The sequence below is a fragment of the Gopherus flavomarginatus genome, chromosome 1, assembly GCF_025201925.1.
Source record: "Gopherus flavomarginatus isolate rGopFla2 chromosome 1, rGopFla2.mat.asm, whole genome shotgun sequence".
Taxonomy (NCBI): Eukaryota; Metazoa; Chordata; order Testudines; family Testudinidae; genus Gopherus; species Gopherus flavomarginatus.
Window position 1 is genome coordinate 234,711,173 of NC_066617.1, and position 25,325 is coordinate 234,736,497.

Genomic DNA, 25,325 nt, shown 5'->3' on the forward strand with positions numbered 1-25,325 from the left:
CGGATGCCTCTCAAATACCCTTGGAGCGAAGGGAAAATTTGAGAGTGGGCGGAAAGAAGGTTACTGCGTGGAGAGACACGGGGGCACAAGTGTCAGCTATCCACCAATCCTTCGTTGACCCCAAATTCATCAACCCAAAGGCCAAAGTTACAATTTACCCCTTCATGTCACAAGCTGTAGACTTGCCTACAGCTCAACTGCCTGTCCAGGAATGTCCTGGCTGGTCAGGAATGTGGACTTTTGCAGTCTATGACAATTATCCTATCCCCATGCTACTGGGGGAAGACTTGGCCAACCAGGTGAGGCGGGCCAAGAGAGTGGGAATGGTTACACGTAGCCAAACCAGGCAAGCTTCCAGACCCATTCCTGTTCCTGAACCGTCCACAGAGGCCCCGTCTGTGTTACCAGAGACCCAGACAGAGGTAGAGGACCCGGATTCCATGCCTACCACTGAAACAGCCACAGCATCTCCAGTCCCAGGCCCGGAACTGGAACAGCAACCAGCACCAGCAAGTGCAACCCCATCTTCAAACTCAACGCCAGAGGGCGCCAGCGAGCCAAAACTGGCAGAAGCAACAGACAGCCATACCCAAAAGGCTCAGCCAGAGCCTGAAATACCCTCAGGTGCACCAGCGGAGAGCGGTTCACCAGCAACGGAAACAACCCCATCACCTACATCGCTTCCAGAGGGACCAAGCCCAAGTCCACAGTCTGAGGAAGAACTGGTGACCCCAGCCTCAAGGGAACAGTTCCAGGCTGAGCAGGAAGCGGATGACAGCCTTCAGAAAGCTTGGGCGGCGGCACGGAGCACCCCACCGCCTCTCAGCTCTTCTAATCGATCCCGGTTTGTTATAGACCAAGGACTTTTGTACAAGGAAATTCTTTCTGGTGGACACCAGGAAGAATGGCAGCCGCAAAAACAGTTGGTGGTTCCAACTAAGTACCGGGGGAAGCTCTTAAGCTTAGCCCATGATCATCCCAGTGGCCATGCTGGGGTGAACAGAACCAAGGACCGGTTGGGGAAGTCCTTCCACTGGGAGGGGATGGGCAAGGACGTTGCCAAGTATGTCCGGTCTTGTGAGGTATGCCAAAGAGTGGGTAAGCCTCAAGACCAGGTCAAGGCCCCTCTCCAGCCACTCCCCATAATTGAGGTCCCATTTCAGCGAGTAGCTATGGATATTCTGGGCCCTTTCCCAAAAAAGACGCCCAGAGGAAAGCAGTACGTACTGACTTTAGTGGACTTTGCTACCCGATGGCCAGAAGCAGTCGCTCTAGGCAACACCAGGGCTAACACTGTGTGCCTGGCCCTAACAGACATCTTTGCCAGGGTAGGTTGGCCCTCTGACATCCTTACAGATTCAGGGTCTAATTTCCTGGCAGGGACCATGGAAAAACTGTGGGAAACTCATGGGGTGAATCACTTGGTTGCCACCCCGTACCACCATCAAACCAATGGCCTGGTGGAAAGGTTCAATGGAACTTTGGGGGCCATGATACGAAAATTCATCAACGAATTCTCCAATAATTGGGACCTAGTGTTGCAGCAGTTGCTGTTTGCCTACAGGGCTGTACCACATCCCAGTTTAGGGTTTTCACCATTTGAACTTGTGTATGGTCACGAGGTTAAGGGGCCATTACAGTTGGTGAAGCAGCAATGGGAGGGGTTTACGCCTTCTCCAGGAACTAACATTCTGGACTTTGTAAGCAACCTACAAAGCACCCTCCGACACTCTTTAGCCCTTGCTAGAGAGAACCTAAAGGATGCTCAAGAAGAGCAAAAGGCCTGGTATGACAGACATGCCAGAGATCGGTCCTTCAAGGTAGGAGACCAGGTTATGGTCTTGAAGGCGCAACAGGCCCATAAGATGGAAGCATCATGGGAAGGGCCATTCACGGTCCAAGAGCGCCTAGGAGCTGTAAACTACCTTATAGCATTTCCCAATTCCTCACTAAAGCCTAAAGTGTACCATGTTAATTCTCTCAAGCCTTTCTATTCCAGAGACTTACAGGTTTGTCAGTTTACAGTCCAGGGAGAGGATGCTGAGTGGCCTGACGGTGTCTACTACGACGGGAAAAAAGACGGTGGCGTGGAAGAGGTGAACCTCTCAACCACTCTGGAACGTCTGCAGCGGCAGCAAATCAAGGAGCTGTGCACTAGCTTCGCCCCATTGTTCTCAGCCACCCCAAGACGGACTGAACGGGCATACCACTCCATTGATACAGGTAATGCTCACCCAATCAGAACCCCACCCTACCGAGTGTCTCCTCATGCCCAAGCTGCTATAGAACGGGAGATCCAGAACATGCTACAGATGGGTATAATCCGCCCATCTACCAGTGCATGGGCATCTCCAGTGGTTCTGGTACCCAAACCAGATGGGGAAATACGCTTTTGCGTGGACTACCGTAAGCTAAATGCGGTAACTCGTCCGGACAACTATCCAATGCCACGCACCGATGAGCTATTGGAAAAGTTGGGACGTGCCCAGTTCATCTCTACAATAGACTTAACCAAGGGGTACTGGCAAGTACCGCTAGATGAACCTGCCAAGGAGAGGTCAGCATTCGTCACCCATGCGGGGGTGTATGAATTCAATGTCCTTCCTTTCGGCCTTCGAAATGCACCCGCCACCTTCCAAAGGCTGGTAGATGGTCTACTAGCTGGACTGGGAGAATTTGCAGTTGCCTACCTCGATAATGTGGCCATTTTTTCAGACTCCTGGCCCGAACACCTACTACACCTGGAAAAGGTCTTTGAGCGCATCAGGCAGGCAGGACTAACTGTTAAGGCCAAAAAGTGTCAAATAGGCCAAAACAGAGTGACTTACCTGGGGCACCAGGTGGGTCGAGGAACCATTAACCCCCTACAGGCCAAGGTGGATGCTATCCAAAAGTGGCCTGTCCCACGGTCCAAGAAGCAGGTCCAATCCTTCTTAGGCTTGGCCGGATACTACAGGCGATTTGTACCACACTACAGCCAAATCGCTGCCCCACTGACCGACCTGACCAAAAAGACCCAGCCAAATGCAGTTAAGTGCACTGATGAGTGTCAAAAGGCCTTTACCCAACTTAAGGCAACGCTCATGTCGGACCCTGTGCTCAGGGCCCCGCATTTTGACAAGCCATTCCTAGTAACCACAGATGCATCTGAGCGTGGTATAGGAGCAGTGCTCATGCAGGAAGCAACAGATCACAACTTCCATCCTGTCGTGTTTCTCAGCAAGAAACTGTCTGAGAGGGAAAGTCACTGGTCAGTCAGTGAGAAGGAATGCTATGCCATTGTGTACGCCCTGGAAAAGCTACGCCCATATGTTTGGGGACGGCGGTTCCAACTACAAACTGACCATGCTGCACTAAAGTGGCTTCATACTGCCAAGGGGAACAACAAGAAACTTCTTCGTTGAAGTTTAGCTCTCCAAGATTTTGATTTTGAAATTCAACACATCACAGGAGCTTCTAATAAAGTTGCTGATGCACTCTCCCGTGAGAGTTTCCCAGAATTCAGTAGTTAAAAAGTGTTCTTAAAATGTAGAAGTCTGTTAGTTATATACTTAGGAGTATATGTAAAGGTGTATGTGTTGTATTAATCTGTTTATTTTCAAGTTCTAGAAGGAAATCGCCGCCAGTGAGCTTCCCCACTGTCTGCAATTTGGGGGGCGTGTCATAAACACATAGCTAAGGGTTAATGTCTCTTTCACCTGAAGCACCTGACCAGAGGACCAATCAGGAAACCGGATTTTTTCAACTTTGGGTGGAGGGAATTGTGTCTCTGAGTCTTTGTTTTCTGCCTGCCTGCTTTCTCTGAGCTGTGGAGAAGTAGTTTCTTTTTTCTAGTCTTCTGTTTCTAAGTGTAAGGACAAAGAGATCAGATAGTAAGTTCTATGGTTTCTTTTCTTTGGTATTTGCATGAATATAAGTGCTGGAGTGCTTTGATTTGTATTCTTTTTGAATAAGGCTGTTTATTCAATATTCTTTTAAGCAATTGACCCTGTGTTGTATCATCTTAATACAGAGAGAACATTTGTACTTATTTTTCTTTCTTTTTATATAAAGCTTTCTTTTAAGACCTGTTGGAGTTTTTCTTTACTTCAGGGAAATTGAGTCTGTACTCACCAGGGAATTGGTGGGAGGAAGAAATCAAGGGGAGATTTGTGTGTTGAATCGCTAGCCTGATTTTGCATTCCCTCTGGGGGAATAGGAAAGTACTTTTTGTTTCCAGGATTGGGAACGGAGAGGGGGAGTCCCTCTGTGTAGTTTCACAGAGCTTGTGTCTGTGAATCTCTCCAGGAGCACCTGGAGGGGGGAAGGGAAAAAGGATTATTTCCCTTGGTTGTGAGACTCAAGGGATTTGGGTCTTGGGGTCCCCAGGGAAGGTTTTTCAGAGGGACCAGAGTGCCCCAAAACACTCTAATTTTTTGGGTGGTGGCAGCAAGTACCAGGTCCAAGCTGGTAGCTAAGCTTGGAGGTTTTCATGCTAACCCCCATATTTTGGACGCTAAGGTCCAGATCTGGGACTAAGGTTATTACAGGTGGTATGGTCCAGGCACTTTTAATACCTGTGAAACATTCTCACTGGTGGGTGAGATGGGCGTTAGATGGATTGCTGGAACGGGAAGTGTATTTTACTCTTTATTTGCATACATATGTGTGTGTGTGTGTGTGTGTGTGTGTGTGTGTGTGTGTGTGTGTGTGTGTGTGTGTGTGTGTGTGTGTGTGTGTGTGTGTGTGTGTGTGTGTGTGTGTGTGTGTGTATCTATGTTATGTTATGTTGCTGTGTTTTTCCAAGTGTATGACTGTGTTCTCTTTCCCTTAATAAAGATGTCCTTGTTTGTACACAGTCTGGGAGTGGGGAAGTCCTGCCTGTGAAGGGAGTGTTTGGTTTTCCTAGGGTTTTGGGTGGGGTTAGTTATTTGTTTGGATTCGTTATTTGTCAAGAGTGACCCTAGATATATTGAACCCCGCCTTTTTTGCTGCTCTTAACCATGTGGAAAAACACATATGTCTTTATTTTTGATTACTATAATAATGCTTGCTCTTCCCCCATGCCATCCTTATGGACTCTTGTCAGATGTCTCTTCTAAGTGCTGTTATTCTGCTGGACTTTGTCAGAGAGGAAGCAGAGTCTGAACTCAATATAGTATTCTTTCTGGTTAAACAAAACAGAAGAATCTTTTCAGTTGGTACAGGATGGGAAAAAAAACTCAAAAAGCAGAGGATTTACACTAATTTACACCAGTTGAGGATCTGACCCATATAAATAGAAGCCGCTTTGCCTATTACTTTAGCCATTCCCTGAGGCTGTCTCTGAAAACAAGGCTGAAGGAACAGCACTATAATGGAAATGTATAAACATTCTGCAAAATTATGCTCTATAGTAGTATTTATGACAGATTATAATCAGATGGGAATATGCCAAGTGATTTGATATGAATGATTTACAGAGCTTTCTCCAATCAGGCACGAGACAGAATAAGGCTGGAAAAAAAAATGTTTTTGAACATCCACAAAAACCTTTTTGAAGCAAATGCACTTTCCAATATAACAAAATTCTAGCAAAATACTGGGAAATAAGTTTAAATCGAGTGCTCTTTGCTGATACTTCATTTTACTCCCCCCTAGGTTGAAATAGGTTCAGCAGAAGATAAGTGACAAATCCAATATCACAAAAAGTCAGTCTGCACAAAGCTCCGGTCACTGCGTTTGCCAGTCGGAGCATAAACCAGCGAGAAAGTCAGGCGGCGGGCATCCCACACAGGAGATCCACCCGATAGTCCGGGCCCGGGGCTCTGGGCAGGCCCCGGCAGGAGCAGCTGCGGGGCGAGCGGCAGGATGGCGTGCAAGTTTGCAGAGCACCTGCTGCTCTGTCAGACCTGGCCCCGCCATTGTGTTAGTCCCCGACTCTCATGAGCAATAACCATCATTCATATACCTGCATAACAATCGAAGGTGTAACGCAAGCTGTGCTTATCCCGAAGAGGACGTGTAATGAAATCCTGGGTCGGCTCAAGCCCCGATTCAATATGTGTAAACATCCTGCCATGAAACCAAATAGCTGTGGGATAGCTGACAAGGGACTACAACCAGCGAAACAACACGCTGGGAGGGGCACTTGCCCCAGGGCGAGGGTGACCTATTATTAACACCTCCTTCCCCCACTCCGACAGGCAGCGATTGGGGGAGGGGGTCCTCTTCATGTGGCCATGTACTTCCCTGATGGTCTCATGCCCGGGAAAGTTTCAGCCGCCTTTGGATATCTCCCACCCTCGTTTCGTCCCCCAGTAGTTCACCCGGCTGCGCTCGGAGCGGCGCTTGGGGATGCGGGGTGCGCCCGGCGGGGGAGGCAGCCGCAGGACACCCGGCTGCCCTCCCCTCCCGCCGCGTACGGAGGGGACTGGGCAGATCCCGTGCGCATCGCTGCCGCGGGGGGAGTGACTCTGGCAGGCTCTGGAGCGCTGCGATAAAAGCTCCCGCGGCTGCTGCCTCCTTCTCTCCCATTTTCGCCACTAACCCACCGCGCCCGCCCGCCCCCCGGCGCAGTGACCGCGGCGGCTGCAAAGCCTCAGCGCACACAGGGCGCCCTGCGGCCAGCATGAGCCTCCCGCTGCCGGCGCCGGGATCGGCCCCTGCGGACTCCACATCTGCAGCAGCAGCCGCGCGCGGCGCGGGCACCCGCTGACCGCCCCGCTCCGGGACCCGGAGTCGGCGCTCGCCTGCTCGCTCGCCCGGAGGGGCGGGGAGGACACCCGCCCTCCTGCCCCCGACACACAGCCATTCCCCGCAGCGCTCCGCTCGGGGCGGCCGCCACCATGTCCGCCCAGAGCCTGCTGAACAGCGTCTTCTCCTGCTCCTCCCCGGCCGCCGCCTCCTCCAAGAGCCTCTCCAAGCGGCGGCTCCGCCAGACCCGCAGCCTGGACCCAGCCATCATCGGCAGCTACAGCCGGGAGGAGGGGGACGCCCCGGCCAGGACGCCCCGAGCCAGGGCGGCTGGCGGCCCCTCGGCGGAGTGCCTGGCCGCCTTCTCCTCCCGCGCCCTGCTGCGCCCTGGGGGCGGCCCGCTCTGCGGCTCGCTCTCCACCCCCAGCACCCCGCTGGAGAAGTCCCCCTCGGGCAGCTTCCACTTCGAGTACGAATCCAGCCCCCGGGGCAAGAGGAACACGGCCTGGGAGCTGCCCTTCCTGGCGCGCACGCCCTCCGCCTCCGCCCTCAGCGCCCCTGGCGGCGGCGCCGGCACCAACAGCATCTTCTTCTCCCCGAGGAAGTGGCTCCAGCAGAGAAAGGGGCAGCAGGCGCCCAGCAGCCACCCCTCCTCCTACATCGTGTGGAAATCCGAGGTAGGGCTCCCCTTCAGCGCGAGAGTCCCCCCAGCCAGCTGGGCCGAGAGAGGTGGCAGGATGGACCCTCCCCTCGGGATAGGGCCCCCGGGAATCCCCAACTTTCTCAGGTCCCTTCTGCTCTGAGGGCAGGCTCCCTTGGTCCTGCTGGGGTGGGTCTCCCTCCCCCCATCCCTTCCGCTCCTTCTGCACATTGGGAAAGGTCCCTGCTCATCTCTCTCTTCCCAGGTTGCTGAGCTATCCACGAGCTCCTGGTTTGCGTTAGTCAGATACTAGGGGCATTTGGCTTCTGCCGCTGCTGTTGTTAGAGGTCAAAGGAGGAGTTGTGTGGCCGAGGAGAATCCCATGGCTGTAGCAGGTGCCTTTCCTGATCTGTCAGTGAGGACGGGAGAGCACTTGACAGGTTTGGCCGACAGAGTGCACCTAGAGCACTGAAGGAGAGTTCCGAGTGGCTGGCTGTACGCTGCCTTTCCAGCCTGGGCTGAGTCCGGGAAAGCGAGGGAGGGGGGACGTGTCCATGGGTCTTGCTGTATGTTCCTTAAGAATTGAAATATGTGATCAGTCACATATTTCTGAAGTCTGGTCCTAGTAATTCTCTTATTCGCGTTTGTAGTAGAAACAAACAAGAATCAAGCATATGTGCACAAACACAGAAACAACAAACACACACAGAATTATAAATACTTACGGATAGCTGTAGATATTAATTGTTGTGCACTCTTCAAAAAACACATACACTTTTTCACAGATATTTCTTTAAAGAATACAGGGGTTTTAAAGTTAAACTCGATCTGCTTTGTTGGCAGGATAAACTTTTGTATTTGATGTTTCTAAGATTAATTCCATATATAGTTGTACTGGGCACATAAAACTCTCCCCTCCCACTCTAACACCTCATAAACTTGAATATGTAGTGGCTTCTAACAAGATAGGCACATTATTTTTAATGCGCACACCCGGTGATCTCAGTTTATCTGACCACATAGATGTGTTTGAGCCACATGAGTAGCCACTGCATTCCAAAACAAATCTAATTTAACAATGCAAATATTTATTGGTTTAGTTTATGTCTTATGTTCTGTAGTTATAGCTGGTTGACAGCGCTATTAAAATAATGTGACATTGTTTGTTGATTGTAATTGGTTTGAAGATAAAGTATAGCTGTAAACTACTTACGTTTAAATGTGGCACAAGTTAGCCCTTCTATTTTTGGTACAGTTTTTATTTTGTTAATTATTTGTGGTTAATTTTTTTGATGCATTCAAATTGCAATTAGAAGGTAACCTTCTTCCATAATGACAACAAGGTAGAGTTATAAGGTACATTTCCCACTCCTGAAGAAGAGCTTTGTATAAAATAGAAAGATTATCTCTTGTCACCAACAGAAGTTAGTTCACTAAAAGATATTACCTCATCCACCTTGTCTCTCATTTCTATAGCAGTTAATGAAATCTCATCCATCATTCTAGTACTGATGTAGAATTCTTAAGTAAAATGCTTAATATGAGTATGATTTGTGGTTCAAAATGAAGCTGAAAACTATCATGACAGAGGAATAGAAGATAGTTGTAAGAGCAAAATATAACACTAAACATAAAAGCTCTCAACATCTATCAATGCTGTATGGTGACAAAGAGCTGTATACTTGATGTAAAGGAGACTGGGGATTTAATGCATGGTTTGGAGAATAGGAACATTGAAAGTTTTGGTCAGAAGTTATTAAGAATTTTTTACATGTAAACACATTTTAAATTATATAGGAGTTACATTAAGTAGATATCAAAGAAAATTTATGGGAGTAGTAGTTTCAGTAGCAAAAACACACACAGTGAAATATTGGACGAGGTAATCTGGACTTTAATGTCAGCATACATTAAGGGTAGGAATGCATGTGCCCTGTCATGATGAGTTCAGAACTGGTAAATAACACTTTCTAGGATAATTAAGGTGTGTGATTTTCATTCAGTGATTGCTTAACCTCGTCCAGGATTTAGGCAGCCCGTGGTCCTCCATCTGCAAAGAGCTCTACATAGGCAGATCCTTGCATCCCCACCAATTAGGGTGACCAGATGTCCTGATTTCATAGGGACAGTCCAGTTATTTGGGGCTTTTTCTTACATAGGTGCCTATTACTCCCCATCCTCTGTCCCAGTTTTTCAGACTTGCTGTCTGGTCACCCTACCACCAATCCCTAGTGAAATCAGTGTGTGTGGCTGGAGAGATGTCTTCATGGAGTTCTTTGCAAAATGGAGGCAATGTGTGGTGAAATTGTACAGCACTGGATGTGTTCCTTAGTCTGCAAACTAAAGAGCAAGGGGGATTGACAGTGTTGGTGTGTATCTAGCATTCTTAAATAAATAAATCACTTTTTCATTCATTAGTTGTCTTATAGCTCTTTACCATGTGGAATTTTACAACATGGGACCTTTAGTTGATTTTAAACCCAATATGGTTTCATATGTTGTTTGTTACAGTGCTGTTCTTTTCCAGGTTTTTATTTGATTCCATGAAATTTGAATACTCTATTTATAACTATCATTTATGAGGTTAAGAAAATGAGTATGTTAGTAGGTAATCTCTTACACTTTGAGGAAGTCATTCTGGCAAGGGCAGATTTTTAGAGAAACAGATATATATGTGTTTAATGATACACTTTTATATTTTTTTTAAATTTAATTCACCATAAGGCTGAGACAATATGCATGAAATTTCAGTGCAAAGGAAGAGATTTGAGGAAGTTTCCAGCAGTTCAAAATACAAGTTTAGGCCCCAGTCCTTTAAGGAAATACATGTGTGCGGCCCCCTGAGCAGACTCTTCTGAGGCTTACTACAGCTCTGTGAGAGTGCAAGGGTCAGTCTATGTGAAACCCCTGGCATGACTAGGGACTTGGAATGAAAGTTTCTTTTCAACCATAGCCAGAGCATTTGCTATGGATGAATGCTGGAAATGTAGAGCTATGATAGGTTGTATCTAATAAGCATGTTGGCGTGGAGTTTGAATGTGAAAACTGAAGTGAATGAGGTGGCAGGGTTATGTGAAGATCCTTCCCATACAATAGTAATACTTGACCGTTACAGAGCACTTTATATTGTCAATGTGCTGTGCAAATGTTAATTACTCACCCATATAGTCAGCAATAATTAAAAATGTAAATAACTGTAATTTGTATCTTTAAAAAATGTATGCAAGTAGTCTTCCCATTGAATACATTAGTAAAACTTCTATGTACAGTCATTAATTCTATTTCAGCTCTTGTAATGGGTATTCAACCTAGTACCATCAGAAAATCATGTTTATAAATAACCTATTTAATTATTTCATATCCATTCCTTATTAATTAAAGCCTTATCCCTAGGCTGGGAAATAAAGAATTCTGCTTTTATAGTGCAACACCATCACTGTGGCAAAATAAGTTGGTTGACGTGTTAGAGTAGAATGATCTGAAATGGTCAACATGAGGTAATTATTTATAATACTGTAACTTTAAAAGGTACAGAATCTAAATTATCACCATCCCTTGTAGCACATCTATAGTTATGTCAGATGGAAAAAGGAAGTTCATAATGGATAAGCGTTTACTCAGCTGTTAAAAACTCTGCTTTAGGCTAAAACTGTACATGGATGCTTTATATATATACTTCCAATTTATTAGTTTTAGGATTATAAATGAATTACAAATACTTCTTATATTAATTTTACTCCTATGTCTTTGATATAATTATACTTTTTGATAAGTGTTCAGAGGAAAATGATGGTCTAGTGTTTAGGGCAGTAACCTAGGACTTGGAAGACCTGCTCCACCTCTACAGATTTCCTGTGTGGCATTGAGCAAGTCATTTAGCATCTCTGGGCCTCAGTTCCCCATCTGTAAAGTAGGGCTAACAACACTGCCCTACCTCCCATGAAAGTTGTGGGGGCAAAGACATTAAAGATGGTGAAGTGCTCTGATACTATGGTGATGAGGGCCATGTAAGTACCTGAGGTAGAGGTCCAAATATTTCCCCATGTGCACAGTAAAAACAGCTGGGCTACACACTGAAGCGTTTCTAGAGGAGAAGCAGGGGTGGTGCCAGCCTCTTCCTGGTGGGGAGGCTGAGGTGGCTAGACAGAAAATTGGTGGGGCTGTGCCCCCCATTGCTATGATGTCCTGCTCCTCTCCATGGCCCTGCCCCTGCTCTTCCCAAGTTCCGGCCTTGTCTCCTCCTCTTTTCTCCCCAAGACCCCACCCCCTGGCCGGGGCCAGTTGTGCTGGAACTAAGGTACTGGAGGTGCTGGCTTGAAGTAGTAATAACAAAAAACCAAATACATGGTTTCCATGGTTTCCATCATCAGTACGCACACTATAAAAATTGTTCCAGCACCCTGGCTGGGGCTGTAACTGCTCCTCAGCTCCCTATTGCTCTTTGACTGCTCCCAGTTAGTAACTGCCACCAGAGGCAGAGCCCTTGTGGAGCAGTGACCGTGGGGGATGGGGCCCAGGCATCCAGGCCAGAACGGGTCAGTCCGTGCTGCTATGGGGAGCCCCGGACCCTCCACCTGCCCTGGGTGGTGCGCCCCAGCAGGCAGGGACATGAGCTGGGTGGCTGCTTTTGGGCTCCCCACCCCTTGCTTGGCCTTATTCCTGCATTGCTGCTGGTGGCAGCACTGCCCTCTTCAGAGCTGGGTAACCGGCCAGCAGCCCCAGCTCTCTCCACTCTGCCTTCAGAGCTGGGAGGCAGGAGAGTGGTGGCTGCTGCAGGGAGCTTGTCATGGTATAATTCCCCACTCTGAACCTTAGTGTCCAAAAGATGGGGTACCAGCATGAATTCCTCTAAGCTCAATTACCAGCTTAGTACTTGTAGCGCTGCCACCAACCAGAAATTCCAGTGCCTGGTACACTCTGGTCCCCCCCAAAACCTTGCCCGGGGACCCCCAAGACCCAGTCCCTCTGGATCTTAACACAAGGAAAGTAAACCCTTTCCCTCACCGTTGCCTCTCCTAGGCTTCCCCTCTCTGGGTTACCCTGGAAGATCAGTGTGATTCAAACTCCTTGAATCTTAAACAGAGAGGAAAATCCACCTTCCCCCCCTCCTTCTCTCTCCCCCTCCCAGATTCTCCCTAAGAGAGAAAGTAATCAGAACACAGAGAGAAATTAACCTTTCTCTCCCCGTTCCCTCCTTTCTCCCCACCAATTCCCTGGTGGATCCAGACCCAGTCCCCTGGGGTCTCACCAGAATAAAAAAAACAATCAGGTTCTTAAACAAGAAAAGCTTTTAATTAAAGAAAGAAAAACAGTAAAAATTATCTTTGTAAATTTAAGATGGAATATGTTACAGGGTCTTTCAGCTATAGACACTGGGAATACCCTCCCAGCCTAAGTATACAAGTACAAATTAAAATCCTTTCAGCAAAATACAAACTTGAACTCCTTCCAGACAAATACACATTTGCAAATAAAGAAAACAAACATAAGCCTAACTCGCCTTATCTACCTAGTACTTACTATTCTGAGTACATAAGAGCCTGTATCAGAGAGATTGGAGAGAAACCTGGTTACACGTCTGATCCCTCTGAGCCCCCAGAGTGAACAACAACCAAAAACTAACAGCACACACACAAACTTCCCTCCCTCAAGATTTGAAAGTATTCTATCTCCTGATTGGTCCTCTGGTCAGGTGACAGCCAGGCTCACTGATTTTGTTAACCCTTTACAGGCAAAAGAGATATGAAGTCCTTCTGTTTATGACAGAGCCTAAGGCAAATTTTGGGGTGGCGATAGCTCCACAAGCCCCTCTCCCCTCCAGCACTGCCCCTGAGGAGAAATATGTAAGAAGAATCTCTTTTCTTCTTATCTTTTTGGCCAAGCAGTTCCCATAGCTGCTTGCTCCAGTCTCCATGACGCATGCTGCCAGGTGGGGAAAGAGAAGCAGATGGGCAATTAGAGGATCTGTCTTCAAATCAAATGGTAGGTATTAAAAAAAAATAACCTGGAGAAGGATACCCTGCATCTTCTCCAAATCCCAGCTGTGTACAGATGTGCAGAGAGCCCCTGTGAAACTAGGCTGCCATGATATGTGTGGAAACCCATGTGTCAGATCTTCATATCCTCATGTCACTCGAACAGCTGGATAAGAATGACTTGCCCAATTCTATTCAGACTTTACAGAACGTGCTATATGTGGAATCACCCACTGTTCAAAGTTCTCTGTAATAATTATGCATGTGAGGCTGAGCTAAGGATAGTGTTACCTTTTTATTTCAGTTATTTGGCTTTGGCATTTTATAAATAGACCCTCTCTGGAATGATTTCTGAAGGTTGACTTGTAGCTTTGCACAATTTGACATTCACTAATGACTTTAAAAATCAAAGTTACGTGTGGGATTTCAAGCTTCAATAGTAAACTATGCTAACCAAGTCATGTAAAGTTATTAGGCTTTAAATGGTCTTGATTCTGCTACAAGATTCTAATGGATTTGAAGGAATGGTGTAAAGAAGAGTCCTGCAATTCTCTAGGAACTTTATCTCTTTTTTACTTCTCTACTCTTGCTTTCCAGGTGCATTGATAGTAACTGGATGAATAAGAAAGTTTTATAACTAAGAGAATATCTTTAAGTGGAGCATTTATTGTGTATTATTTGTATTTCTGTAAAACCACAACAAGAAGTCTTTCCTTGCTCATATGTGACCTATTTAAATAAGGGCTTAATCCTGGTTGTACTGAAGACAGTGGAAAAATTCCAGATGTGTTCCTTAGTTTCTTTTCAGATGTCAGCTCTGCTTTTAAGAAATTTCTTAAAGAAAAATTCCTGTTTTTCACTTACCAAAAAAAAGTCTTGTTTTTAATTATTTTTTTCTATTTAGTAAATATTTTACATATAAATGATGTTTGTTTTTAAGTAAACTGAATACTTTTGAAAAGGTCGTATAAATATTTGGATGATTACCTAAGGCCCCAATTCTGCAAAAACTTTACTTAAACTAGTCCCACAGAAGTTAAGGATTTATTTGTTTGCTACATCAGAAGGTATATATCTTTTTAATGACTGAAATACATTTGCAAACTGAAAAGTCTAGCAGTATTCAGAACTGAATTTTTCTTAACTGTCAACTTATGTAAAGTCTGCTGCTTATTCTTCTGCACTTAATATTAGAATTGAAAACCACAGTATGAAATGTATCTGTTTTGTTTTGCTGTGGTGGAGAAGCTTCCATTTTTCATACCTGTGTCTTTCTAGCGTGTTTTTGCTGTGATGAGTTGGATGGGAGGACAGCCCAAGGTTCTCCTACAAGATCTACACCAGGGTAGGCAACCTATGGCACACGTGCCAAAGGCGACACGCGAGCTGATTTTCAGTGGCACTCACACTGCCTGGGTCCTGGCCACCAGTCTGGGGGTTCTGCATTTTAACTTAATTTTAAATGAAGCTTCTTAAACATTTTATAAACCTTATTTACTTTACATACAACCATAGTTTAGTTATATATTATAGACTTATAGAAAGAGACCTTCTAAAAACGTTAAAATGTATTACTGGCACGCGAAACCTTAAATTAGAGTGAATAAATGAAGACTCGGCACAGCACTTCTGAAAGGTTGCCGACCCCTGAGCTACACAATTCAAATTACAGCCTGATCATTCTGCTAATGTACTGTGTCTATTACTCAGGAATAAACAGTGTAAGCATCCTTAGCCAATGCACTGTTTTGTAAAAACTCTTGTTAAAGTAGTGGCAACACATCAGTGCATGCTTCTTACATCGGAAGCCCTTCTATTTTCCCTTCTGGATGTTGGGAAGGAAGAGGAACTCTTTTCCCCACTCCTTTTCCAAAGGCTCTGGAGTACTGTATCAAGCTGGGGAATCAGCTCCCCTACTCTTCCTCCTGGGTGTTGTGAGAGACACTTAATTCAACATTCTTGTTCATTTTGGATGGCCCCCCATCATGAATAGCTCCAGTGCACTCTACTGCTGCTTAGAGCTTTTCCAAGCAGCAACAAAGTGAAAACTGGCATTATTTTTGTCAGTTTCCCTACTGCCTGGGTAAGGTTCTGAAAAGAAGCTGAGCAATAAACTAGGGGATCATTAATGTCACTGCAAGCTGCTGGTTTGCAAAACTATGAACAAAAGCTGGGGCACTGAAGCTGCCTGTCTATACACTTGGGAGGACAACGCTGCTTTAGTTTAATTATTTCACAATTCATCTTTGAAATCATAAGGGCGGATAACTTAAGACATGATTTTCAGAAGATGTGAACACCCACAAATCCAGTTAAAGTCAGTGGGAGCTCTGCACAATTGAAAATCAGTCCCTTAATATTTTAAAAGCTTAATTCTGTAGACTTTGATAACATCACCCCTATCTTCCCCCTCACTTGCCAGCATTTCTTACTCACCTTGCTGGCAGGGGCGGCTCTAGCTTTTTTGCTGCCCCAAGCACAGCAGGCAGAGTGCCTTCAGCGGCTTGCCTGCAGGAGGTCCGCCAGTCCTGCGGCTGCCGAATCCGCCCTCGCAGGGACCGGCAGGGTGCCCCCTGTGGCTTGCTGCCCCAGGCACGCGCTTGCTGCACTGATGTCTGGAGCCGCCGCTGCTTGCTGGGTAGGCAAATGGTATTTTTAAGCTTAGTGCTCAGAAATTAAAAACTATACTGACTGGGATGGGGCACAGAAATATCAAGATAGAAAAAGAGCAAACAATATTTCATTAGAAAGCTTTCTATAACTTAATACTATTGGTAATTGGAATGAGGGTCCTTTTATGATACAGGTGTATATTTCCTTGGGGCCTCATGTGGATAGTATCTCTGAAGTCAATGGGACAACTCAAGTTGAGTAAGGGCTATTCACATGAATATGAGTTTGCAGGATGAGATCCTTAAGCATTAGTGATTACATTGCACATGATGTTTAGACTCTGTTTTAAAAAAAATGTTTAGACTGGGGAAGGTTTTTCTACAATAGTTTTTCTACTTCCTGTCACACTGCAGCTTCTGTGCAAAATTTCTAAATAAAAAAGCTTCTCCTTTATAGTTTATTTGCAAAAAGAGGAGCATGGAGAATTCTTGTTTTGTATTCTTTGATCATTCATAAAGAAGGCCTGAAAGGCATATGTTTGTGTCTTAAATATTCTGCAGCTTCCTTATTTTGAAAAATCAAAGATGGGTTAGTGAATCTGTAGCAAAGGTATTCTTTCTCCAAAGTTTTCATCAGGCATTGGAATTAGAAAGGTGTTAATGTGACAACTTCTCTCTTGAGGATTGAACTGAGGATCTCCAGAGCTACAAGCATAGATGGCTACAGCCAGAGCTGAAGAGGCAATGCTCCCTAGGTGGCTGCTGTAGCATTTTATAGCCTCTGTAGGTCACCGCAGAAGGGAATCTAAAACACACGACATGCTCACCAGCAGAGACGCTGACTTCCCCAGTTCTTGAGGGGTGCTCCACCCCTGCTCCACAACTCTCTTGTGGTGTCATGGTATTAATCATTCTCCAGTTGCCACAGTGTAGAAGACCTGAATTTCTATCCTTAAAAAAACTGAAAAAAACAAACACTTTTGTCACAGGTTTTTCAGTTTTTCCTCTTAATTATTAAAAAATTGGTGCCAAAAAAGCACAAGCCAACTCTTTTTTTTTTTTATTTTGCCGGGTTCCCTTTAATGTGTAGTGTAATATCCTAGAACATAAAGGATGTGTGGTGTGGTTGGAACAACACTGCTATTTTGAAATGTAACTCGTGCACTTCCTGAATTACATTCTTTTTTGACTAAACCAGGAGGTTAGGATGTGAGGAGAAGAAGTCAAATGCTACTCCTGCTTAACAGCAACTAAAGGAGGGACAGGGGAGGTAAACTGGGATTCAAATTACACAACTCTTGTTAGCCAGAAGCTGATATTCAGGGCTCAATCCTGCAAGGTGTAGAGCACTCTGATCTTAAACTAGCAAAGTATTTAAGGATATCCTTTACTTTAAGTGAGAAGTCCCACTGAAGACAAAGATATTTGGAATAATACATGGGTTTCTTTTTGTTGATTTCTTTCTATCATAGATCTTCAAAGCCATTACTATTGGTCTTCTGTCTATTTTTTTCCCTTAACAATGATTAATGTCTATACAAATACCTGGCCTGCTTTTTCCTTTAAGTTTTTAACTTTTCCTTGCATTACCTACAACATCTACTGCAAGGTAGGTGTATGTTCCACTGTGGCTGAGAGAAAGCAAGATCCAATAATTGGTCGGATAATGGTGCCTTTTGAGAGGTGTTGGAACTGTGATGCGCTTCCCCTGCTGGACATCCACCAGATGGTTGTACTGGATCAAAATAGTGAATCCTCATGGGCTCTTGGCTTCCTGGGGCAGAGCAAAGTTTAGGCTCTGTATCTCTGGTTCTGCATCGCTAGGCACGTGCTCAAGGTGCTGACCCATGTCTGAGACCCCTCAGCCCTGGAAATCTGCTGTCCTATTGCCTAGACCCTGAAACTAGTTTCTCCCGGTTGTCTCCATGTGATCCTCTTGGCCAGTCTACAAGCCCCTTTAGGTGATCAGGGTACCCCATCAGGTGATCTGTTTTTGGTTATCATGCGCCTGAAGTTCAGAATGAAAAAATTGGTTTATTTTAGCTCTGCTACCTTCTATAGCCAACTCATTGTATGGTGGAAGTAGACCAGTCAAATCTTAGTGAGTCTTGATGTTCCTGTAACATCTGTCAAGATAGGGTCACATGTGTTAGCAAATGGCTTGTTTGATAAACATGATACAGGGAGTAAATAATAAAATCAATCAAATTGGTAAGTTTTACATATGTTTTAAGTATTGTAACTGTGTTGGATTCAGGATATGAGATAGACAAACTAGTAATATTTTCTATTGGACCAACTTCTGTTGGTGAAAGAGACAGGTGTTCGAGCTCCACAGAGCTCTTCTTCAGGTCTGGGAAAGCTGTGTGGAGCTTGAAAGTGTGTATCTCTCTCTAACAGAAGTTGGTCCAATAAAAGATATAGACAAAGCGGTGAGGTAATAAGTTTTACGTAGACAGATTTCCTAGACTGTCACAAAGGGATACACTTGAATGTCAGCTCAGTGTGTGAGGATTTAAGTGAGCATTGATGCACATTCGTACAGAAGTTGAGACTATATGCCAAAGGTGTAAAGTACATGTTTGTAAATATGGGTTAAATTTGATTTAAAACGATATAATCCTAAATTTGCATACAAAGATCATGCAGCTCCAAAATATACAACTGATTTGTTGAATGTGGTTCACAGTGATGTCACAATGAATGAACCTTCATAAACATTGCTGTAAAAGACAGAGGTTGCAATGTTTCAAACCACTTTTTCTATGCTATTTTCAGTTCTTAATTTCTAGTTATCAGTGTGTGTTCAGCCATTATTGTATTAAACAGTGGTTTGCAGCACTGGCATTCTGTGTCTCTGAAATATTATTTCAATTTAATTGCCCCCTTTGAGAATAATTTGGTGAGAAACAAGTCGGCAGTGTTCTCCTCAGTTTTTATTTGCCTCTCTCTCTCTCTCTCTCTCTCTCTCTCTCTCTGAAAGAGCTAAAAATATTTCTCTTACAGGAAATGTTTCTCATTCTGTTACGTCTTTTGATTCCCGTAGGAGGTAGTACTTCTAATTTATTGAATAAATCTTTCAGAATTGTGTTCTCAAAGACCTTCTTCACAATAGACTCTTTTGGATATGTTATCCAAGATATTTCACCTTCACTTGTTTTTAGAAGAGATGCAGTCAGTTTTACAGTCACTTTAAGGAGTGGGAAAAGCTGATGCTCACAGGTTATATGAAAGTTTAAAGATCAAGAGGAAAATCAAATGGCATATAGTTGCCTGAAGGTTAACAGATCTTCAGTAATTTCTTAAATTTCATAATATTTTGGTGATATGTTTTTGTTCTTCCTACACCATGAAGAAAAGTTTCTTTTTTTTTTTTTTTTACTGTTTTAAATGAATTCTGGCCAAGCTTTGGACCATAATCTAATGTAATTTCTTTTGAAAGCATTTATGTATATATGGAAAGACTTAACCCTCATAATAACATCCTGTTTAGAAGTTAAGTGCATTTGGTTGTTTTAATATATGTGCGTGTGGGTGTATGTGTGTCTTGGGGTTGACATTCCCTATGACCCAAAGAAAGACCCCTGTTCTACTCTACACTATGGTACAACTATGCAGTTGTTACAGATTGTATTTTGTCAGATAAAAATCACAACATTCAATGGTTTGACCATGTTTGTGTGTTTGCATCTTAGGCTATGTCTACACTTACGGAGCTGTGTATGCTATAGACACTGCATACACCCCCAGTGTGAGTATAAATACTGTTGTAGACCGTGAGACACTGCTTAGTTGAGAAGGGTACAGACAGGCTAGAACAGGGGTGGGCAAACTACATCCCACAGGCCGGATCCGGCTCATCAGGGCTTTGGATCTCGCCTGTGGGATTGCCACCCCCGTGGTGCCGCGGGCCCTCCAGTGCTCTCGGAAGCAGCTGGCACTACGTCCCTTGAGGGAGGGAGGGCAGAGGGTTCCGCACGTTGCATTCGCCTGCAGGCATCGCCCCCCACAGCTCCCATTGGCCAGGAACGGGGAACCACGGCCAATGGGAGCTTCAGGAGAGGTACCCGCAAGCGAGGGCAACGCGCAGAGCCCTCTGCCCTCCCTCACCCCCGGCCCCAGGGGTGGCAGGGACATGGTGCCCCGCTGCCACCTCGGAGCCGCTCCAGGTAAGTAGTGCCAGGCCAGAGCCTGCACTCTGAACCCCTCCTGTGCCGCACCGCTCTTGCATCCCAACCCCCCACCCCGAGCCCCTGCCGCACCCCTTCTGCACCCCAATCCCCTGCCCTGAGCCCCCTGGTGTACCTCACACCCCTCCTGCACCCCAATCCCTTGCCCTGAGCCCCTTCCCGCACACCACACTACCTCCCGCACCCCAACCCCCTGCCCCAGCCCTACATTCATGGCCCTGCATGCAGTTTCCTCACCCAGATGTGGCCTTTGGGCCAAAAAATTTGCCCACCCCTGTGCTAGAACTTTAGGGCATATAATCCACATGACTCTCTATACACCCAGGCAGTGCCTCCCAGGTCTACTCTGCTATTTTTAGCAGTGTAGTGTTGCGCTGCCAGAGCCTTTCCCTACCACAGTGAAAGACTCTAACAGCAGGCAAAGGCTCTGGCAGGGGAAGACAGCAGGGAAAAGCTCTGGCAGGTCCCAACTCCTAGAGCCTTTCTCTGCCTCAGGGAGCTGCTGGAGCCATTCCTTATCACAGGGAAAGGCTCTGGTAGCTTGGAATGAGTCAGGCAGGAGGAAGGCTCTGGCGGCTCCCCACTGCTTGAGCCTTTCCCTCTTCTTCCCCTCCTGCCAATGCCTTTCACTGCCATGTGTCGTTTCATGTACCCTCCATGCCACAGCATGTGTCAACAAGGTCTAACATGCTGCTTAACCAGGCTTTGTACCAGTACGTTATGGGAATATCTAGGCAGCTCTCTCTCACCTTCTCAGCATGGGGTAGGGTACTTCAAGAACAGGCACAGACCTGCACCTGCACTCTGTGATGTCCTAATAATGCATTCACACAGCTTGGAGGAAGGAAAACTGGCCAAATGGATTTCATGGGTGTGGTTAGACTAGAGGGTCCTGTTCCTGCTTCCTTGGCTTGACTCATAGCATCTGCCTTGTGGTTCCCAACCTCTTTGTCTCCCACCTCTGACCCTCTGGTATTCTGACCAGCCTGACTCAGGTTCCCAACTCATGGTTCTGATCTCCAGTTTGTCTCTTGCTTCTGACCTTTGGGTATCCTGACCTAACCAACTCTTGACTCCTGTCTCATGACTGGCATTCTGTGAACTCTGGCTCTAACTACGAGGTCTGGTTGCCCACCACCCGCTGGGAAATCCTTTCTACATTGCACAAAGTTAAAAAGAAGAGTTTTGAACTAGTTACAGGAAGGCAACCCTTTGCCAACCCCAGGTGAAAAACTAAGGTTACCATGCTTACTGCATATTGCTGCCCATTGGTCTGAGTGGTTAGCCAATATCTGGAGCTTGGCTGGGTTGTTTCTGTTAAAGGACAAACTGATGTGAGTCAGATGTTTCTTTCATGCAGTCCTGTTGATTTACAAAGAATGTACACAAAGTACTGTTTCCCTGAATACAATAAGAATCAAACATCAGGAGATAGTTTTCTTGTTCAGAAATCCAACCCTGCTTTCCAACTAATCTCATGCCCCAAAGAATCTCTCTCTTGGCTTCCTTCCAGGGCCACACTCACAGATCTCTGGCTTTCTCCTGTCTGCTTCTGACACACACACAGCTGCCAGCTATCAGCTTTCCTGGGTGTGCTCCATTCCTGCTTGGCTCTGAGGCTCTGTCCCCCTCTGCCCCTTCCCCCAAGGCCCCACCCTTGCTCCACCTCTTCCTGCCCCCTCCTCTGAGACTCTGTCCTCACCACACCTCTTTCCATTCCCTCTCTGTCCCCTCCCCCAAGCACCGCACTCTAGCTCTGCCTTTTCCTGCTACCGCTCCACCCCTTCCCCTCAGTGCTTCCTGCCTGCCACTGCACAGTTCGGTGGTGAGCAGGAGGCTCTGGGGGAGGTGGGAAGGAGCTGATTGCCAGAGCCCGCCAAACAACTGATTGGCGGGGTGGCTTGTGGGTGCTGAGCACCCACTATTTTTTTTTCTGTGGGTGCTCCAGCCCTGGTGCACCCATGGAGTCAGCACCTGGGGGCACACAGACACTTCACCATCAGTGCCCCAACCCCTGCATTTGCACTCACCCAGGGAAACCCTTCTTATGATCCCTAATTTAGTTCTTATTCTGATCTTCCTATATGGTCCAGTGACTTATGTGGTGGCTTCTGTTTCAGATGTCTCTAAACAAAGGGACATTTAATTTCTCCCTCATTTAGCCTCATTGAAAGGTGGCTAGTGCGCCTATAAGCTTCAATGCGGTCTGCGATTGCTCCTAGATCAAAGACAGGCTTCCTGGCAGCCACCAACACCCTCCAATGTAACAGAATTAACCATGCCAGGAACTGGTTACAAATTTGGTGAAAATAGTAGTGCAGACTGGGCCTAAAAATAGTTTTCAGAGAGCAGGAAGAGATAGTCTTCAGCCTTGTGTATAATCAGGGGACATGGGTCTCTATTATAATATCCTTATCATAATAACACCAGATGATAAGTAAATAAGAATGGGATTATGATGACAACCACATTTATACACAGATATTGTAGGTACAGTTTAAGTAACTTTTTTCCCCTATAAATTTCTTCCCCATCAAAACTGGGGAAAATTGTGCCCTTCTTTCCCCTGTCACCCTGTGTTGCTAAGGCAACCAACCACTTTGATCCTTGATCTGAATTTTTTTTTTCCCCTAACTGTGACTCTCATATTAGCTAATGCAGGGGTCGGCAACCTTTCAGAAGTGCTGTGCTGAGTCTTCATTTATTCACTCTAATTTAAGGTTTTGCATTCCGGCAATACATTTTAACATTTTTAAAAGGTCTCACTCTATAAGTCTATATTATGTAAATAAACTATTGTTGTATTTAAACTAAATAAGGTTTTAAAAAATATTTAAGAAGCTTCATTTAAAATAAAATTAAAATGCCGATCTTATCAGTTTAGTGTGATCCTTTTCCTTGCTGAGTTTTCCAATGTGTGCCACGGCAGGGAGTGGCTGAGGCCAGGAGCAGAGCCCTGGGCTGGCTGCCTGTACCCTAGGCCAGCAGTGGGCTGAGCGGGGTCGGAAGTCTGGACACCGGCTGGCCGCCAGCCCCCCAGACTGGCAGCGGGCTGAGCCTCTCAGCCTGCCACTGGCCCCACTCAGTCCACTGCTGGTCTGGGGTTCCAGCAGGGGTAAAAGTAACTTAAATTTCTTACAGGTATTGTCGTATTACAACCCTCCTCCGGGTGGGGGGAGGAGCTCAGGGGCTGGGATGTGTGTGGGGGAACACTCAGAGCAGGGGGTTGACGTGCGGGGGGATCAGGGCAGGGGGTGGGGATGTGGATGGTGCAGGAGTCAGGGCTGGGAGCATGGGGGTTGTAGGAGTCAGGGTTGGGTGGCATGAGGGGTTCAGGGCAGGAGGTTGGTGGGTATAGGGGGAATTCCCAGGGGGACGGGGACTTGGGGCTGGCCTGGGGCAGTCTCGGTTGTGGCCAGGTTACCTGGATGGCTGATGGGTCCCTGCCCCATGCTTTTTCTGTTTCTGCCAAGGGAGCTGTGGGCCAGCTGTGTGGGGGCACTGCATCTGCAGGCAAATGGGGGGTGGCGGCAGAAGACCAGGGCCGGCTGCAGGCACCAGCCCAGCAAACAGGTGCTTGGGGTGACCAACAGTGGGTGGGGCATGTCCAGCTCTTTGGCGGCGGGTCCCTCACTGAGAGAAGGACAAGCTACCGAAGACTGAAGCCGCGGCTTTTTTTTTTTTTTTTTTTTGCTGCTCTGGGCGGCAAAAACACTGAAGCCAGCCCTGCAGAAGACCCTCTGGCCTGCCATTCCCTTCCCCCATGGGCCGCAGGGACGGCATGTGCCTGCTGTGCCCTGGTGTCCAGCCACAGTGGCAAGAGAGGGGCAGCAGGACAGGCTGGGACGTGGACACCTCCACCACGCCTCCTGCCGGCCCCTTTCACTTGCCTGACTGCCTGCTGCTTCAGCCGCCAGCGCCAGCCTGCAAGAGCGTTCCGGCAGCCAGCAGCCGCCCCCCAGCTGGGAGTGCGCCATGTGCTGTGCCCCAGCATCGGCCGGCTCTGGGTTCTGACTGGATTTCGGTTCCGTCTGCTGGCCCCTTGCCAGCCGGGGTCTCAGCTGCCGGCCTGCTCAGCCCACTGCCAGCCTGCGGTTCCGTTCACCCAGGCTGGCGGCGGGCTGAGTGGGGCTGGCGGCTGGGACCTTGGCATGCCATTAAAAACTGGCTCGCATGCCACCTTTGGCACGCGTGGCGTAGGTTGCCGACCCCTGAGCTAATGTTTTGTAATGTTGTATATTCCCTAAGGTAACATGACACAAGTAGCAAAACATCAGCAAGTGCTTTATCAATAGTTTTAATGCGAAATCATTAAGATGTGTACTGTACTGGTGTTTATCAGAGGCGTAGCCATGTTAGTCTGGCTCTGTAAAAGCAGCAAAGAGTCATGTGGCACCTTATAGACTAACAGACGTATTGGAGCATGAGCTTTCGTGGGTGAATACCCACTTTGTCGGATGCATGTACTGTCATTATTCATTAATTCTTATAGCTGGCAACACAAAGTGTCTGGGAATAATGATGCTTTGCACTGGTTTCCTACTGAGTACTGAATCCAGTACAACGTCCTGTCACTCATCTTCAAAGTTCTTAATGAGCTGCAGTTTGACTACCTCAGTGCGTCTTCTCCCTCTCCTCAAGTTCAAAAATATGGGGACCAACAGGTGAGCTGTATTTGGCAGGGCTGAAGATGCGGCTTGCTGGTGACAATGTGTTCATGTTAAAGGGTACCTTGTTGTGCAGCTCTGCTGGAAAAGGTCAGCATGAATGCCATGTTTTGATTCCTTCAAAGTACAATGTAAGACTCCTCTGTTTGCACAAATCTTCCGTCAACAGAAATGGTGACAATCCGGCTGATGAGCTCCCTCTCCCTTCTAATGATGGCCTGCACAACAGAACTTCCTACCTGTTTTCCAGCACGTGTGCAACTATACTGACATTAGTATCCAGGCTCAGGCATTTTCGCACTACGTCATAAAGACCAGAATGCCGAAACCAGAGGTGGCCAACCTGTGGCTCCGGAGCCGCACACAGCTCTTCAGAAGTTAATATGCGTCTCCTTGCATAGGTGCTGACTCTGGCGCTGGGGCTACAGGTGCCAACTTTCCACTGCTCAACCCCAGGCCCTGCCCTACTCCATCACTTACCCGAAGGCCCTCACCCCTTCCCACCCCTCCCTTGCTGAACCCTTGCTCCTCCCTCCTCCGTCACAGAGCCTCCTGTACACTGCGAAACAGCTGATTGCGGCAGGCAG

At 46.7% G+C, this 25,325-nt stretch overlaps 1 protein-coding gene across 1 annotated transcript in view; it reads left to right on the plus strand.

The window, feature by feature from the left end:
* Positions 1-6,743: 6,743 nt before the first annotated feature.
* ARHGAP6 (Rho GTPase activating protein 6) overlaps positions 6,744-25,325 on the plus strand; it is a 532,224-nt gene continuing 513,642 nt past the window's right edge. The window contains exon 1 of the mRNA XM_050963496.1: positions 6,744-7,331. Coding sequence (XP_050819453.1) covers positions 6,807-7,331 — 525 coding nt within the window. The 5' untranslated portion in view covers positions 6,744-6,806. The remainder of the gene's footprint in view (positions 7,332-25,325) is intronic.